Genomic DNA, 14263 nt, shown 5'->3' with positions numbered 1-14263 from the left:
ACTTAGAAAAAATGGAAGAACAAAGGAGCTAAAGGTTTTTTTCTTTTTTTAAAAAAAGAGCAAACACCAGCCGACAAAATCTCAATCTTTTCTTTTTCCTTTTCTTTTTCCTTTTCTTTTTTCTTTTTTTTTTTTTTTCCCACCACCCCCGCTCCAGCTCTTGGAGCCTCTCCTCCACAGCAGCGAGTAGCCGGCGAACTTGTTCGATGGTGAGCAACTGGAGCATTGGGGTCCAGTTGATGACACCAGCTGTTGTTGGTCGCTCGGGGCGAACCGAGGGACGTAGGTGGCTGTAGCCACGGAGGTGGTGTTGGCCGAAGCTCCGGACTTGGACGCAGCGGTGGCGGCAGCGGCGACCTTTGCTTCGGCTAGAACAGCATTAGCAGCTGTTCCGCGCTTGGCCCATTGCATCAGCGCAAAAAAAAAAGATCCCAGAGTCCCATGGAGGTCAACATACCCTTCTCCCGCCGAATACGACCCCCCACGACGTCCCCGATATCTGGGAGCGTTGTTGTTTTTGTTGTTGTTGTTGTTGTTGCCGGGATGCTGGAAAGTGTAAAAATTCTCGCCAATATACATGGATTCGGAGTTCGGACGGATTAGGGACACATACGATTGACGTCTCGGCCGCCAGCCGGTTGAGGGTGTGGCCGAAAGAGACACAGGATCCGCAAAGCTACCAATATCGTTAGCTAGTCACTGTTCTCACTGTCCACTACGGAGCTCGGTTGGTGGAGAGCAATGAGGGCAGTGAGAGAAGTGAGCTGCTTCTACATAGAACCACGCAGACGGCGGAAAGTGCTTACCGGAGGGCGGTTGGGTCCGGCCATGGTGGCCATAGAAGACAGCACGAGGAAGTTAAGCAAAGAAATGTTTTTCAAGAGGAAAAATTGTCTGCCGTGAGGCCTTGGGAAAAGAGGAGGAAGATTGGGGAGGGGGAGGGGGAGGGAATGGGACAAAAGGCACGGGAATGAAGTCTACTCTGCCGATCTACTTCGGGAAGGAACGCGATCCCGTGGAAGAAGGAACTCCAGGGGCAGAGGGCAAGTGCCAAGACAAAGGCACAATTGCGGTATTTCGAAGGGATTAGTACAGCCATACCTTTGAGATGTCCATTAGTACTTCAGAGTGAATCGGATGAGTGTCGGGAGAGTGAACTGAGCCAAAACGGAAAAAGAATAATCAGGCGAGCTCAACATGAGGTGAGAGTGAAAGGTAGAAATGGGTCAAAGTGAAGTCAAAGTAAAAGGTTGAAGATAAGGTTGAAGAGAGATGGAAGTGAGAAATCAAGGTTATCTCAAAGTGAAGTGAGAGTGAGAGGTGAAGGATCCATCAAGACAAGGGACGGGGCTCTGTATGGCTCATTCTACATGACCACACATAGAAGAGCCCCAGACATGGCTATCCATAGCTACAATTAGCCTATTAGAGATTGAATAACGCAAGTCGAGTAACATACCTCCAGTAACAATCGCCGTTGTAACCCCGGCTGCCATCCCGTTCGCCAGTCCATTCGTGATGTTCCCCGTTTGTGCCTTAAGTTTTTCATGCGCATCCTTGGCCTGTACTACTTCTTCTCTTGCAGCCTTGACAATATTCTCATGTCCTTCATACTCCTTATCTGCTTCGAATGACCATCTGGAAGACATAGACATAGTCTCTTCACGAATCTCGCGAATTGAGTCCTCCAGCTCTTCCAGTTCCTCCTCCTTCTGCGCAATTTGTTCTCTGAATTGTTTGTCGAGGGTTTGTATCTTCTCCTCCCAAGCTCTTTCTTCCTCTTCGTGTAGCTCTGTCATCGACTTTCGAAGCGACTCTTTCTCTTCTTCGGCCTTCTTCAGCTTTTTCTGGATATCGGCTTTGAGATCCTCGAGCTCTGCGACGTGCGATGCGTCGGCTTGGGCTAGTTGGCCTTTTAGGTCTTCCTCCAGGTCCCGAAGTTGCTTCTCGTGCTCCTTTCGTGCCTTGTAGAGGTCTCCTGCGATTGCCATACCGGCTGATGTTTCGCCGAGCGTCTTCCTTTCTTCGATGATCTCGCGCTGGAGACGGAGAGCGGGAGGCATAGAAGTGTCAGACTCGGTGATTAGATGCGATACTATTTGGCGAGCTGAGAACATCTCTTCGTTTGCGTCTCGTCGGCCGTTCTTGTTGTGTCTGAATACACGTGCCCCCCTGGCGACCAATTCACCCAGGAAGCGCTCTTCAGTGAAGAGCTCCGTCTCGCGTTTCTCTAAGGCTGCTCGATCCTGGTCTTGTGACTCAGTGTCTAGATAAGAGCCGGAGCCAGAGTTCGAAAATGAGTAGCGAGGCGGCCACATCGTCGTCGCAACGACAAGATTCTCATACGAGGTCCATCCGCACATCTTCTTAATCATCTCCACGTTGCGCATGCTGGTCCCGCTCATCCTGTTATCCGTAATAGGATGCAAGACAATTATGCCATGGATAGACACGCCATTTGCATAGGACGCGCCGAGATAGCTCGCTAAGACGGATAGTGTTTCGATGTCGGAGCGATTCGTGTCGTTGAAACCGGGGGTGTCGATGAGGTGGATGCATCGGTTCTGGCCGGGGATGATATAGCTGTATGCATCTATGTCACTCGTACCTAAAATCTGTTAGTATTTATCACATCGCAATGGCGATACGAGGTATAGAAGGGTGCCCATACAAGAATACAGTCCATGGCCGACCGTGACATCCTTGTCAGTGCACCTCGCAACAAAGCTACTCTTCCCCGAGCCGGTCTTGCCCATGACGAGGAATATTCTGTCACGAGGACTAGATTTGACAAGGCCCGTGATCGCCGAGAGGCGTTGGGCCTGGTCGGTCAGTTGCTGCGCAGTGGAACTGAGGATGTCCATATCGAGCTCGAGCCTCATGTTATTCTAGGGAAGGGTGTATCACATCAGTGTGATGAGAGACCGAGGAGATGAGGGAAATAAAGCGCGAGTCATGTTGAATATGAGCTGGAGACGCCAAGGCTAGACCGCAGTAGAATTGAGGCTGATGTCGAAAACACCCGGGTTCACGACTGGTGTAGCAGCGCCCCGCGTATCCTATCATCAGCAGGTAAGCATGGCTTGGCGACAATGATTGGTCTCTGTTTGACGGAAATTGCAAGGCGCAGCCATGTGGCTTTTTGCCAGGCTTTTATAATAGGGTAAAGTGGCGTGTTCGTGGACATATCGCTGCGGCTGATGTACCGCAAGGTATACAAGGGTAGTTGAATACATATAGTATAGCCGACGGCCCCTCCCGTCCCAAATCCCGTCTGACATCTTCACCATACATTGATATCAGGTTCTCTATTCTCTCACCCCCATCGCAGTTTTGGTGTCTTCACCAGCCAAGATGTCCCTGCTTAGTATTATTTCCCTACTTCCTTAGCTCACGCCGATACTGGTCTTGACCATGTGCCGCAGACAAACGGTCTTCCCGCCGCAGCGTGTCCGGCAGAGTCGATGCCGATCCAAACGATCGGAGCTATATGACTTTCCGCGGTGGCCGGGCCCCTGGGTATGTTGGGACCTAAATTGCAAACTGGAGCAGTGTGTCGCTAAACTACTATCTAGACCAAACGATGTCTTCATCGCCGTCATGGGCGTCACCGGCTCCGGCAAAAGCTCATTCATCTCGCTCTGCTCGGGGAAGGTCGTTAAAATCGGACATCACCTTGGCGCATGTAAGACTTTGTCTCATGACAAATGTTAATTGACCAATACTGAGTCCACAGGTACATCAACTGTCGACGTCTACGCATATGAAATCTCCCCTAGGCAGACCGTCTACCTCATCGACACCCCCGGGTTTGACGACACCAACCGCAGCGACACGGCCATCCTCCGCGAAATCGCGAGCTGGCTAGGTGATTCATACAGGAATAACATTTTGCTGAACGGAATAATATATCTTCACCGAATCACTGACATCCGCATGCAGGGGTCCGCGAAGAAGAACTTGATCATGTTCAAGCAGCTCTGCGGACAAGATGCACTGAAGAAGGTCATCCTCGTCACGACTATGTGGGATAAAGTCCCCACCAACGAGGCGGAAGCTCGTGAAAAGGAACTGATCGATACACCCGAGTTCTGGGGGTGGATGGTGAGCAAGGGCAGTTCGTGCCATCGGCATCACAACACGGAATCGTCAGCCAGAAATATCGTTAGTAAATTAGCAGCCCACAAGACACCCATTGCGACAGACCTACAGAGACAATTAGTCGACGAGCACAAGTCTCTCGACCAGACCTCTGCAGGTCGGGAACTGCAAAGCGAAATGCTCAAGGAGAAAGAAAAGTGGGCCCGAGAACGGAAGGAGATTGAAGAGCAGATGAAGGCTGCTATAAAACAGCGAGATCGGGAAGCTGAAGAAATGATGCGTGAGGAGCGAGATCGGTATACAAAGATGATCAAGAAGGTGGAGAGTGATACGGGGGCTCTGAGGTCTACTATGAATAACCTGTTAGCGGAGCGAGATAAGCGTGTTGAGAGGATGGAACAGCAGATGAGGGAGCAGCAAGCCGCCCATGAAGCAGAGCTCAAAAAGATATCCGAGCGACAGAAGAGGGTCGAGAAGGAGAAAGCTGAGCTGGAAAAGCAGCAAAGACGAAGAGAAAAGGAAGAGGAGAAACGGAGACAGCGGGAACGGGAGAAGCTCGATGAGCAGAGACGACGACGTGAAGACCAGGAAGAGAAGGAAGAGCAGCAAAGACGGAGCCAGGCTCTGACTCAAGCTCCAAAGACATCCACCTACTCAGGCTCGACCAAGTTTGCGCCTTACTCGGTCACAATCACCAGCGGAAAGTACTTCTGTGTCAGCCAGAAGCATTTCTGCAGTAATGACGACAATCCTGCGCAAAAGGAAGGATCCTCATGGATCAGAGCTGTCAGTCTGGGCGATCATTGTCGCACTGGTGGTAGGCACTGGATTGCAGGTTATTCGGATGGGAGGTGGTGTATGGACCCTTGACCAAACCCGAGCAAGTTTTGATGCACGACTAAGGATCAACAGGGGCCGACAAAGGCATAGCCCAGGGCTATCCCAACCTCAGCGCATACCTTAATGAGCGTGGTCAGAATAATCTCGAGATGTGCACACTCGGACCAGATGGATCATACTATGCCCGATGGCGAGATGGACGCTGGATGTCGTGGGCGTCAGAGGAAATCAATAATGCAATCTCGAACGCGCACAAAGACGGTCGCCAGGTCAAAGCCATAGCTTTCGGGTACAATAATTCCTATATCATCTCATACGGACACAAATCGACCACCAACTGGAAGGGACTAGGGACATCATGGAATTTGAAGGGGCAATACCCGAGTTTGTCGGTGGACAAATACCTTCGGGGTACAAGTATTGCTGTTTGTGACCAGCTCCGTGTTTTGAAAATTCGTAGCTGACTATTTGCAGGCTGTGACGCTCGATATGGATAACGGAACCGACTATATGATTGTGTACAGGGTTGATAATAGCAGTGATACTAGGATTTGGTTTGCTAAGTCTCTTTCGCATGAAAATATCGTGAGTACGATTGATAACTGGTGGGAGAACGCATAGACAGTCATTATTAGGGTTGGTTTTGGGGCCTGGCGTTGTACCTCGAGAGGATTTTGAAGAATGTTGCTGATGAATCAGATCACAAAGTTCACATGCTCTGGATTCGGACCTAAATCAGTATAGAGTAGATGATCAGGCGGTAGATCACGTAGGTAACAGGGTAGCTGACTGGACTGATGACCGGGCAGGTGAACGGGCAAGTGGTCTAGTAATGGTGGGATATTTCGTGGAAAGAGTGTCTGTAACAAGATCAAAGCAAATGTAGCAATTAGCGAAACCTCAGGCCTGGGGGAGGGGTATAGCATTGAGAGGGGATAATTTTCCCTGAAAGTAATCTTAATCTTTTGCTGACCACTCATTAGTAACTGATGATTCTACCTTTGTGCCACTTCTAGATTCTCAAACAAGCAGTTGTCTAGGCCTTGATCCCTTACCTAGTGCTCCTGTTACCCGCGTCGCGTCCTCAGTCGGGCGGGCACCCTCGGTTAGACATCTTCAGGGCCCCTGAAAGCCCAAGCCCGACCCGGCCCGACCATGCGCGTGCGCCGGCTTTCGAGTCCAACGCCCACGCATGGGGCCCATATAGGCCCCCAAACTCTGCTAAAAAGTGCAAACAGCGCTTGGCCCCGTGACTACATAACTTATGCATTATTTCACTGGTATTTGAGTATTTCATATACAGGGATGCTCTTAAACCAGAAAACAGTTTCAGCATAATATTCCATAAGGCTTTATTTATCTATTCAACTAATTTACTAGTAGTGCTGGAAGTCATTATCCTCCCTTATCTTCCGTTTCCTTCCAGATACACGTTGCTGGGTATTGATTTCTGGTAGTTCTGGTAACGGGTCAGGTCCCGACCTATTGTCCAAGCCAAGCCTGTACGATGTGATCTATCAGATCCCCCAGGATATTTACTCACCGTTGGCCACACCTATTCTTACTGTTGGTATCACCAGCTAGGTACTGTGTACACTGTTAAGTGGACAGTGTGTATGCTCCAAAGCAAAAGTCAATTGATTCCTGTTGGTAGATGTGTGTAGATGTTCAGTCTAGTTGGAAAAACACCCCTAGATCCCACACGCCGGCCTTCGGCGGTCACAACACCGAGGCCACAGCCCAGCGCAAGAATGCGTACACCAAGCAAGGGATGTTATCCATCGGTCACTAGCAGTGGGTCACAGCCAGTTTGTTCTGACAGGAGAATATATCCCGACAGCTGTAATCTAACTAAATCTTCCTGAATATAAAATCTTCAAAGCTTAAGGAATTAGTAAATACTATTTAATCAGTACATTATAATATAAAGATAGAGTGAAAGCATAGCATGTTTATGGGAATTGTTGGACTTTGTGATTTTGAATTCGCTCTTATGCGGATATCAGTTGGATAATTATTGGATGTCCAGCGGATATCCACAGATATCCAACAAGTATCCAATTTAGTATCCACTCGAATCTTCTTAACCAATCAGAGATCTAGTTATAATCCTCTACTAGACTATATGTCGAGGATAGTGGGGTAGCACCCGAAATAGCTTAGTTCCGTTTGTGTCGTGATATCTTCATTTGTACTAGGGGATTCTCGACACTCCGAGATCAGGAGGTTCAAACCCTCACCCTACTCATGTAAGCAAGGACACCCTAACGTGTCCTCGCAGCATGCGCTCTTTTCTCCTTTTCTTCAATTAATTCATCCTATCTTTTTGGATTGGTTCCCCTTGGTAGATTAGCCCCATTCTTGCATACAATGCCATACTGTATCAGCTAGCTGCCACATGTAGTAATTCTTGCAGCTGATGTTCGTATAGCTTCATGCAGTCTGGTATTGATCAATTCGCCGTTGGCAAGGATCGAAAGTGGTTCTCAATTCATACGGAGTTAATCAGCTCTTTTCCAAGCGAGATTCTTCGACCTCCCATAGTCGAGGAAATTAACGAGGTATTATTCGGCCGTTGTTGCGAGTTCGTATACACGGGCAATTACTCCGTCCCTTCTCCAGTTTACGATCCCCGTAGTGGTCAATGCCGCATTGGTAATCAATTACCGAAGGGGTCTGTGAAACGATGGAATCCTACCAATATTGCCTTAAACTTTTTCCATCCAGAAAAACTATCGAGAGTTCGGGCCGACTTACTGGGGCGACTTGATCAGTGTCCCAACCATCGGGCCAAGGAAGAGCTGAAGACCGACCCTAAATATGACCATACTGAAGTATTTCTGTGCCACGCTGAGATATGCCGTTTTGCTGAAAGGACAAACTGGGCTTGTCTATGCAATTTATCACTCTACCGACTTCTACAGTTACTGGCAGATTTCACGCTTTGCGAAGAACGAACCGGGGATGTTGTAACTCTGATGGAATTCATATTTGAGGAGAGTGATGATGAACATCTGGGAAACTTGAAAATCATGTTGCAAGACTACACATTGTGGAATTTGGAAACGCTGATGCAGAATGTCGATTTTCAGCGTCTACTCTATAGAGTGCCGTCTTTAGAAGAGACCATTTTCCGCATGATGTGGGAATGAAGTGCATTGCAAAGGCTCTTTCAGATAAAGTAGTTGTTATTTATTGTATCAGGGTGCCAAAAGAGGGTACAAAGCTTCATTTTACAGTGAGAAACCCCTGGCTTATTTTTATTTATTCTTACAATCCCTAGGAACCATTATGCTTCTGGGGCCCTGATTTTCACAGCCAAGGGATTGTCTCCAGGCCTGTCTTGCTCTTAATTATGTCGATTAAGGGTTGTAATATCCCCTGAGGGGAAGCATCCCTGTCTGTAACTAACTCTGGCAATGGTCCCATCATTTACGGTATTGCCGAGTCATCAGTCAACCAATCAATCAATCAACACTCTATTAACCTGTTGCAGTCTAAATAGTGGCGTAATGGCTATGCAGGCGCTCCATCCGGCGAAAGCAAGAGTGATCCGAACGCCAGACCCGCGCATGAAACTATAATAGAAAGGAAACGGCGTCTTGCATAGAAAATCAGTCCGAAAACAATACCAAAACGCCCTCACCGCCCTCAATCCCATAGAGTATCACTCAATCTACCCTCACGATGGTCTGCTGCTTCCTTTGCATCTCCATCTATGCCCTCTCTCTCCGGTATCCAAACCATCCACCTGCTTCGTTCTCAATTATTGGCGTTCGCTGTTGTTGGATATAGTCGTCCACGACCTCTCGGTTGGCCGTGAATTTGGCATTCCTCCTACCCAGCTTCTCCACCACCTGTGCCTGCTAGTCCCTCCTGTTTTATTGTTTCATTGCCTCCGGGTGGTTCTGGCTCGATTTCGACATGTCGGAACTACCCTAGTAAGCCTGTTTGTAGCATAAGTTCGGCCACGTAGTGACTAGCCAGCGAGTGTGTTTATTGCCATCATGGGCACTGCTTGGAATTACAAACTTGCTTTAGTCGTTATTCAGGGATTTCTGACACGAGCAGGGCTCAGATTTTTTCTATTATCTCCTGGGCCTTTAGCATACATTGCCTTCAAACCGCAAGAAGCATCCTACCATATTTTCCGCCTCTTTCAGCAATTTCTCTGCTGTGTCTATGATATTGCTGTCTAGCAAGCCATCGACAGATATACCAGCATCCTCGACTTCGTCCCTATCCATACTCTTGATCCAACCCTTGACTTGGCTATTGGAGTTTGATTCAACCTTGCGCGCTTTCGGGTATGGGAGATAGAAGGAGTTGAACGATACAGGAAGTCACAATGTCAGTGACATGGAAAAGAATTTGTCGGAGAAGGGTCTTGCTCCTTGCTCAGGATCCACGTGGCAGGTTAAAATATCTGACCAGGCCTCGACAGGCTATCAGGTCGTGGATCATACTCACAATGCTCGTCCCTTCAAATTATTACCGATAGACCGTATTCATGTAGGCGGCCTGGCATATCACCGTTTTGTTTGAGAAGACCACAGGCTGAATTTCTCTGCGTGCCCAACTGGGAGTCCAACAAGCGGGGTGAAGGTGGGGTTCGGGCTGACTTCCAGACGCTCACATGATCAGAACCTCCCAATCAACCATTCAAACCGCGTATCTTTCGCCAACACTATTGCAAGTTATTAAGGGCACATTAAGCATACCCAGCAGGAGTTTGGATTTGATAGGCATTCTTTTCTGTGCTCGCCTTTTGTTATCGAATTGCGAGTAAGCGATGCGGAAAACTCTCGCTTCCTGTGAGCTTCCCATATTTCCCATATTTCCCATATTTCCCATATTCTCCATATTCTCCATATTTTCCATATTTCCCAGTACGTGATGCATCTGGGCCCATGATTGATTGGCATAATTGTGGCTTATGATACTCTTTCTCAGGCGTACAATGTCATCTAGGGCATGCAGCTCAGTGTTCGTACTTTTGTCCACAGAATAAGACGATCAAAGGGCCGGCGTCGGCAAGGATGATACCTAGGTTGGAAGGTGTCTAAACAATTGACCATGTTCGAGGCGCTCATCGTGCATCTCGGGGCACATTGTCATACCCCTACACGCCCATCGGCATGGGCGACAGGGTTACGAACATATAAAAAGGCAATTTCTCGGGCTCTCAGCGGCCTTTCTGTTCGTCATTGACATTCCAGTCTCTTGGAAACTTCATACCAGCTTCCTATACTGCTCCGATATTTCTAAGTTGTTTAAATTGCACAACATGGCATTGAAGAGCTAACATGCGATGTAGACACTGCGTTGGTTTCTTAGGTAGAAGGTCCTAACCTGGCAGCGTTTATTCTCAATCTCACTGTCATGTGACTTTCTGGGCGCGAAGTTGTGTTTGGTGTTCAATTCTATCTTTAGAACAAGGTGTGGGCGTATGTCTTGTCAGGAAACTTACATTTCCATTATGACGGATTAGGGGACCTGTAGCCTAACCCAAATTAACCTAAGCCTTTTCACCATCATCTTGGCGGTAGGGCTTGAGATAGTTTCTCCGTGCAAAACATGGAAGCCAATTTCGAATATTGCTGTACTGCGGAGGAGTAGATTTGGGGGTCTCCGAAAGTCGCTCGGACCCCGGTAAATTAAGTATATTCGACGTATCGTCAGGCAATACAGCACTGTGACGAATAACCCAGATTGTGGTGGAGTTTCCGTCAATATTGCATCCAGTGTATTTAAGTACTAGGGATTCTCCATCCTCCTCGACCTCTCCATTCCCACCCATCAGAGAAATACCTTGAACCCACAGATCTCCCATAATGGGCAGATCAAAACCCCGCCAGCAAAACTTCCACCTGGAGGATCTTCCATGGGAGAAAAGACTCAAAATCACCCTGTACAATAAAGACGACTGCAATGGCGCGATTCGCGGACAAAACATTCCCGGTGGCCTCGGACTGAAAGTCCAACGCTTCGCCGTGATCCGTGGCATTCGACACCACGATGGTTTCGCCCACGAGTTACGCGGTGTCGCACCGGAATTCACTCGTGCACTCAACGCGCGTGCAATCATGAGCGGAGTCATCCCGGAGATCAATGACTCCTCCGAGATACCCTATTGCATCTGGTACCCGGAGCCTCCGCCCCAGGAGACCCTGCGCAATCTGGTGAAGCGTTATCCCAACATGATATATCACGCTGCTCGCGCCTGTGCCGTGGCGGGATATTTTGATCTTTACTCGGAGCTTCATGTTCTTCCCGAGGTTCATGTTGCCGCCGAAGCTCGCGACGCTAGCCGGGCAAGGAAGAACAAAGGCAGCGAAGCAATATACGAGCAAATAATGTCGAAGCATTTGAAGTTCGAGATAATGAATGATTATGATCGATCCGTCAATCTTGAAAACCCGCGTCCGGCACATCTAAATGGAGATACGGCGGTTTTTTCCGATCTTACTGCCCACATGCTTCATGCAGGAGTGGACAACAGCAGCAAGCTTGGCGTCAATCTTGTTGACTACATCGAGTGGGATCCGAAAGAGTACAATACGTATAGCCACTTCAACATCACTGAGGACTTGGGAGTCGACGATCATAGTTGCGGTGCGCCTGAGCCTTTGGCCAGCTTTTGGCCACTTCTGTATTCGCCTCTCCCGACAGACCTTCCACCAGTGAATAAAGACAACCTGATCCTATCGGCTGCATATACAGGTGACGTGGATCGATATGTACGCCTTCGACGCCCACAGATGATCGAACAAGAATTCCACGCGATCATTCTGGGGATATACCATCACCCCCTTTGGGCGCGATGGTGGAGCACACAGGTGCCGGAGGTTCCCGAAAGCAGAGAGGAGGTATCCATACGGCGCGCAGTTAATGTTCGACGCATCATCAGTGACGATATCACTTGTATCACACCTGATACCCCAGAATCGCTGGTTCCTCGCAGAATCTGGTGGCCTAGTGTTGCTTCTCCGGTGACCTATGTGCGTCTCGCACAGAAAAGGCCTGATATGATTGATTCTTGTCTACGAGCATGTATTGTCGCAAATTACGAAGCGGCATGGGATGAGATTTTGCTCGGGTCATCCGATAGCCCGAACGATCCCAAAATCACTCGACTTTCCAAAGTCATCGGGTCGCATATCTATGCCGAGGCTAAGGATTCGTCAAATCCGCACTACTTGGACGACATAATGTTGCTTGGAACAGCCAGCGTGGAGAAGCTTGAATCCGGGGTGTACTACCTGGATGACATGCGCACTGCGAGATGGACCTATTCGCCGCGCTCAACTGCCGAGAGAGTTGTGATCAAAGATAAGCCCTTCGCGTTGACATCGGGGGAGAGCGCCACAGATGGACTTTCGAGAGAGCCTAGTAATTTGGGATTCACAATTTTCGGCATGGATGCAATTGGACTGGATGATAAGATATGGGATCAGAGAAGCCACGTTGAAGTCCAGGAGATGTACGACATTCTTGATGCCAGAGATCTTTCAACATAGTAGTACATTACATTGAATAAAGCAACAGCTTCAGTCAACCCCTCCTAGAATTATGTACCGCGAGGTCAAGTACCTATGAAAGTCTTTCAAGTTTAGGTATTAGATACATAGAAACAAAAAATCATAGGCCGTGTACCGCGGACGATTGACGCCAATTGCTCACAACCTCCAAGGCCAATAATATCTGCCTCGGGCAATTACTACTGTATAGATCTGATGTTTACTCAGTCCAATACTAGTGTAACGCCTACCGTGGAGCGCTCATTCGTTGCGGCACACACCTCCCAGCATCCTGTATTTCGCTCTCTGGACCTCTTGAATATTCGCCGCATGATTGTCGTCCTTCGACGTCGCATCGGATCCTGAAGCTTCGAGTGTCCCAGCTCTATAAGCCTTGTAGTAATCATTGATTGATACTGTCACTTTCTTCTCTTGCTGGATTGCATCGATAGCCGACTTCAAATCGCAGTCTGGTACAACATTGCCGTTCGGAAGTATGTTGGAGTTGTCATCCCTAACCAAACCTTGGTAAACAGGTTAGGTTCCGTCCACATTCGCTTCGTCATATTGGGTTCGAAGAGCCAGGCTGATCGTCAAGTGACTTTCAGCAGTACGGATCACATCAACTCGCTTTCGAGCAAGGAAAGCGTCACTGAATGGAGGGTGACTGGGGTCAGGTTGCTTGCTCTTGTAAATCGCGCCAATAGCCCTGTTTTTTTCCTGTGAGCGCTCGGAAAACTGTAAGTCGCACTGGGCTATTTAACGTACTTTGAAACTTCTTTAAAGACATTGGGCACATCATAGACGTTGTGAATGACTCGAAATAATCTCATCGGTTTTGTTATGCCGTTGTCATCCAGCCACTTTGCCCCTTCATCTACGGAGGCGGGAACGTAGTCCTTTCCATTCTGTGCTTTATAGGCTGCAAATTTAGACTTGGTCGTGTCCTCATCCGCTGCATCAGCAATCCATGTAACGAACTGGGCGAAGGAGCACGACTTGCACGACGTAGCAATTTTTCGATTGGCCGCGTCGACATATTGCTGCTCCATCTGGTAAGCTGACCAGTACCACATTCGCTCATAGGCGCCAGATAGACCGATGGCAGATATGCGAAGGGCAAAAAAATGCCACGAGATAGAATAAGATCGTTCTCATTTTGACGGTGAAGAAATGCCAACGGAAATCGTGGTTTGGAAGAAAATATGATTAACCTGGCATTTGAATGCGAGACTTGCAATGTGGACTTGGGAATCAATCATACTCTAATTCATTTTCATCTCCTCGGGTCCGCCTGAAAGAGCCTAGCTGTATGTAATACCCATTTCGATCTATCCATTTCCTTAGTCTCTCTGCGCCTTGAGTTTCACCCTGCCTGTGAGCCTCTCGTTTTCGCGATCGGCGTTGTCGGAAGTTAGCATGCTGGTAGAATATTGTTCTACCTGGGGATCATACTTTGCTAGCGCTCCGAGCCAAGGAATGAACCAAATTCAGGGAACAGGGCCGGCCCCCGGGTGTTAGAGCAGGGTGTGATTCTAAATTCGTTTTGCTAGCCCCAGACCATTCAAACCATGTACACCATAACATGAATCTTATGCAGTTGTTTACTGAAACATCGGTAGCCTGTAGTCCAGCCTCGTTCAAGTCCGTGCGCGTGATCGTCCGAGGTTGGGGGCCGAACGACTAGACAACAAGTGCTCTACACAGAAACTCTGTAAGCTATTGATGGGCGTCGGCGCTAACGGAATTAGAGATTGAGTTGCGGAAGCGCGGGTATTCTGTACGGATGATCTTTATGCATT

At 48.4% G+C, this 14263-nt stretch overlaps 4 protein-coding genes across 4 annotated transcripts; 2 read left to right on the top strand and 2 right to left on the bottom strand.

The window, feature by feature from the left end:
• Nucleotides 1–1361: 1361 nt before the first annotated feature.
• On the bottom strand, nt 1362–2864 carry N7532_003189 (GTPase domain-containing protein; the record flags this gene model as incomplete). The annotated part of the gene is made up of 2 exons (XM_056615683.1): nt 1362–2608; nt 2672–2864. The coding sequence occupies 2 exons, from the start codon at nt 2862–2864 to the stop codon at nt 1362–1364; spliced, it is 1440 nt and encodes a 479-aa protein (XP_056476040.1).
• A 736-nt stretch (nt 2865–3600) lies between these two features.
• N7532_003188 (P-loop containing nucleoside triphosphate hydrolase protein) lies at nt 3601–4971 on the top strand (the record flags this gene model as incomplete). The annotated part of the gene is made up of 2 exons (XM_056615682.1): nt 3601–3685; nt 3737–4971. The coding sequence occupies 2 exons, from the start codon at nt 3601–3603 to the stop codon at nt 4969–4971; spliced, it is 1320 nt and encodes a 439-aa protein (XP_056476039.1).
• Nucleotides 4972–10775: 5804 nt separating this feature from the next.
• N7532_003187 (uncharacterized protein) lies at nt 10776–12461 on the top strand (the record flags this gene model as incomplete). Its single annotated transcript, XM_056615681.1, has 1 exon — nt 10776–12461. One exon carries the CDS (start codon nt 10776–10778, stop codon nt 12459–12461), a length of 1686 nt encoding a protein of 561 aa, XP_056476038.1.
• Nucleotides 12462–12722: 261 nt separating this feature from the next.
• On the bottom strand, nt 12723–13537 carry N7532_003186 (uncharacterized protein; the record flags this gene model as incomplete). Its single annotated transcript, XM_056615680.1, has 3 exons — nt 12723–12985; nt 13076–13170; nt 13230–13537. The coding sequence occupies 3 exons, from the start codon at nt 13535–13537 to the stop codon at nt 12723–12725; spliced, it is 666 nt and encodes a 221-aa protein (XP_056476037.1).
• Between the last annotated feature and the right edge of the window lie 726 nt (nt 13538–14263).

The sequence above is a fragment of the Penicillium argentinense genome (assembly GCF_028826775.1).
Source record: "Penicillium argentinense strain IBT 30761 chromosome Unknown utg000004l_segment0_segment0, whole genome shotgun sequence".
NCBI lineage: Eukaryota > Fungi > Ascomycota > Eurotiomycetes > Eurotiales > Aspergillaceae > Penicillium > Penicillium argentinense.
Note: the sequence above shows the minus strand (reverse complement) of the source record. Positions and strands in the feature narration are given on the sequence as shown.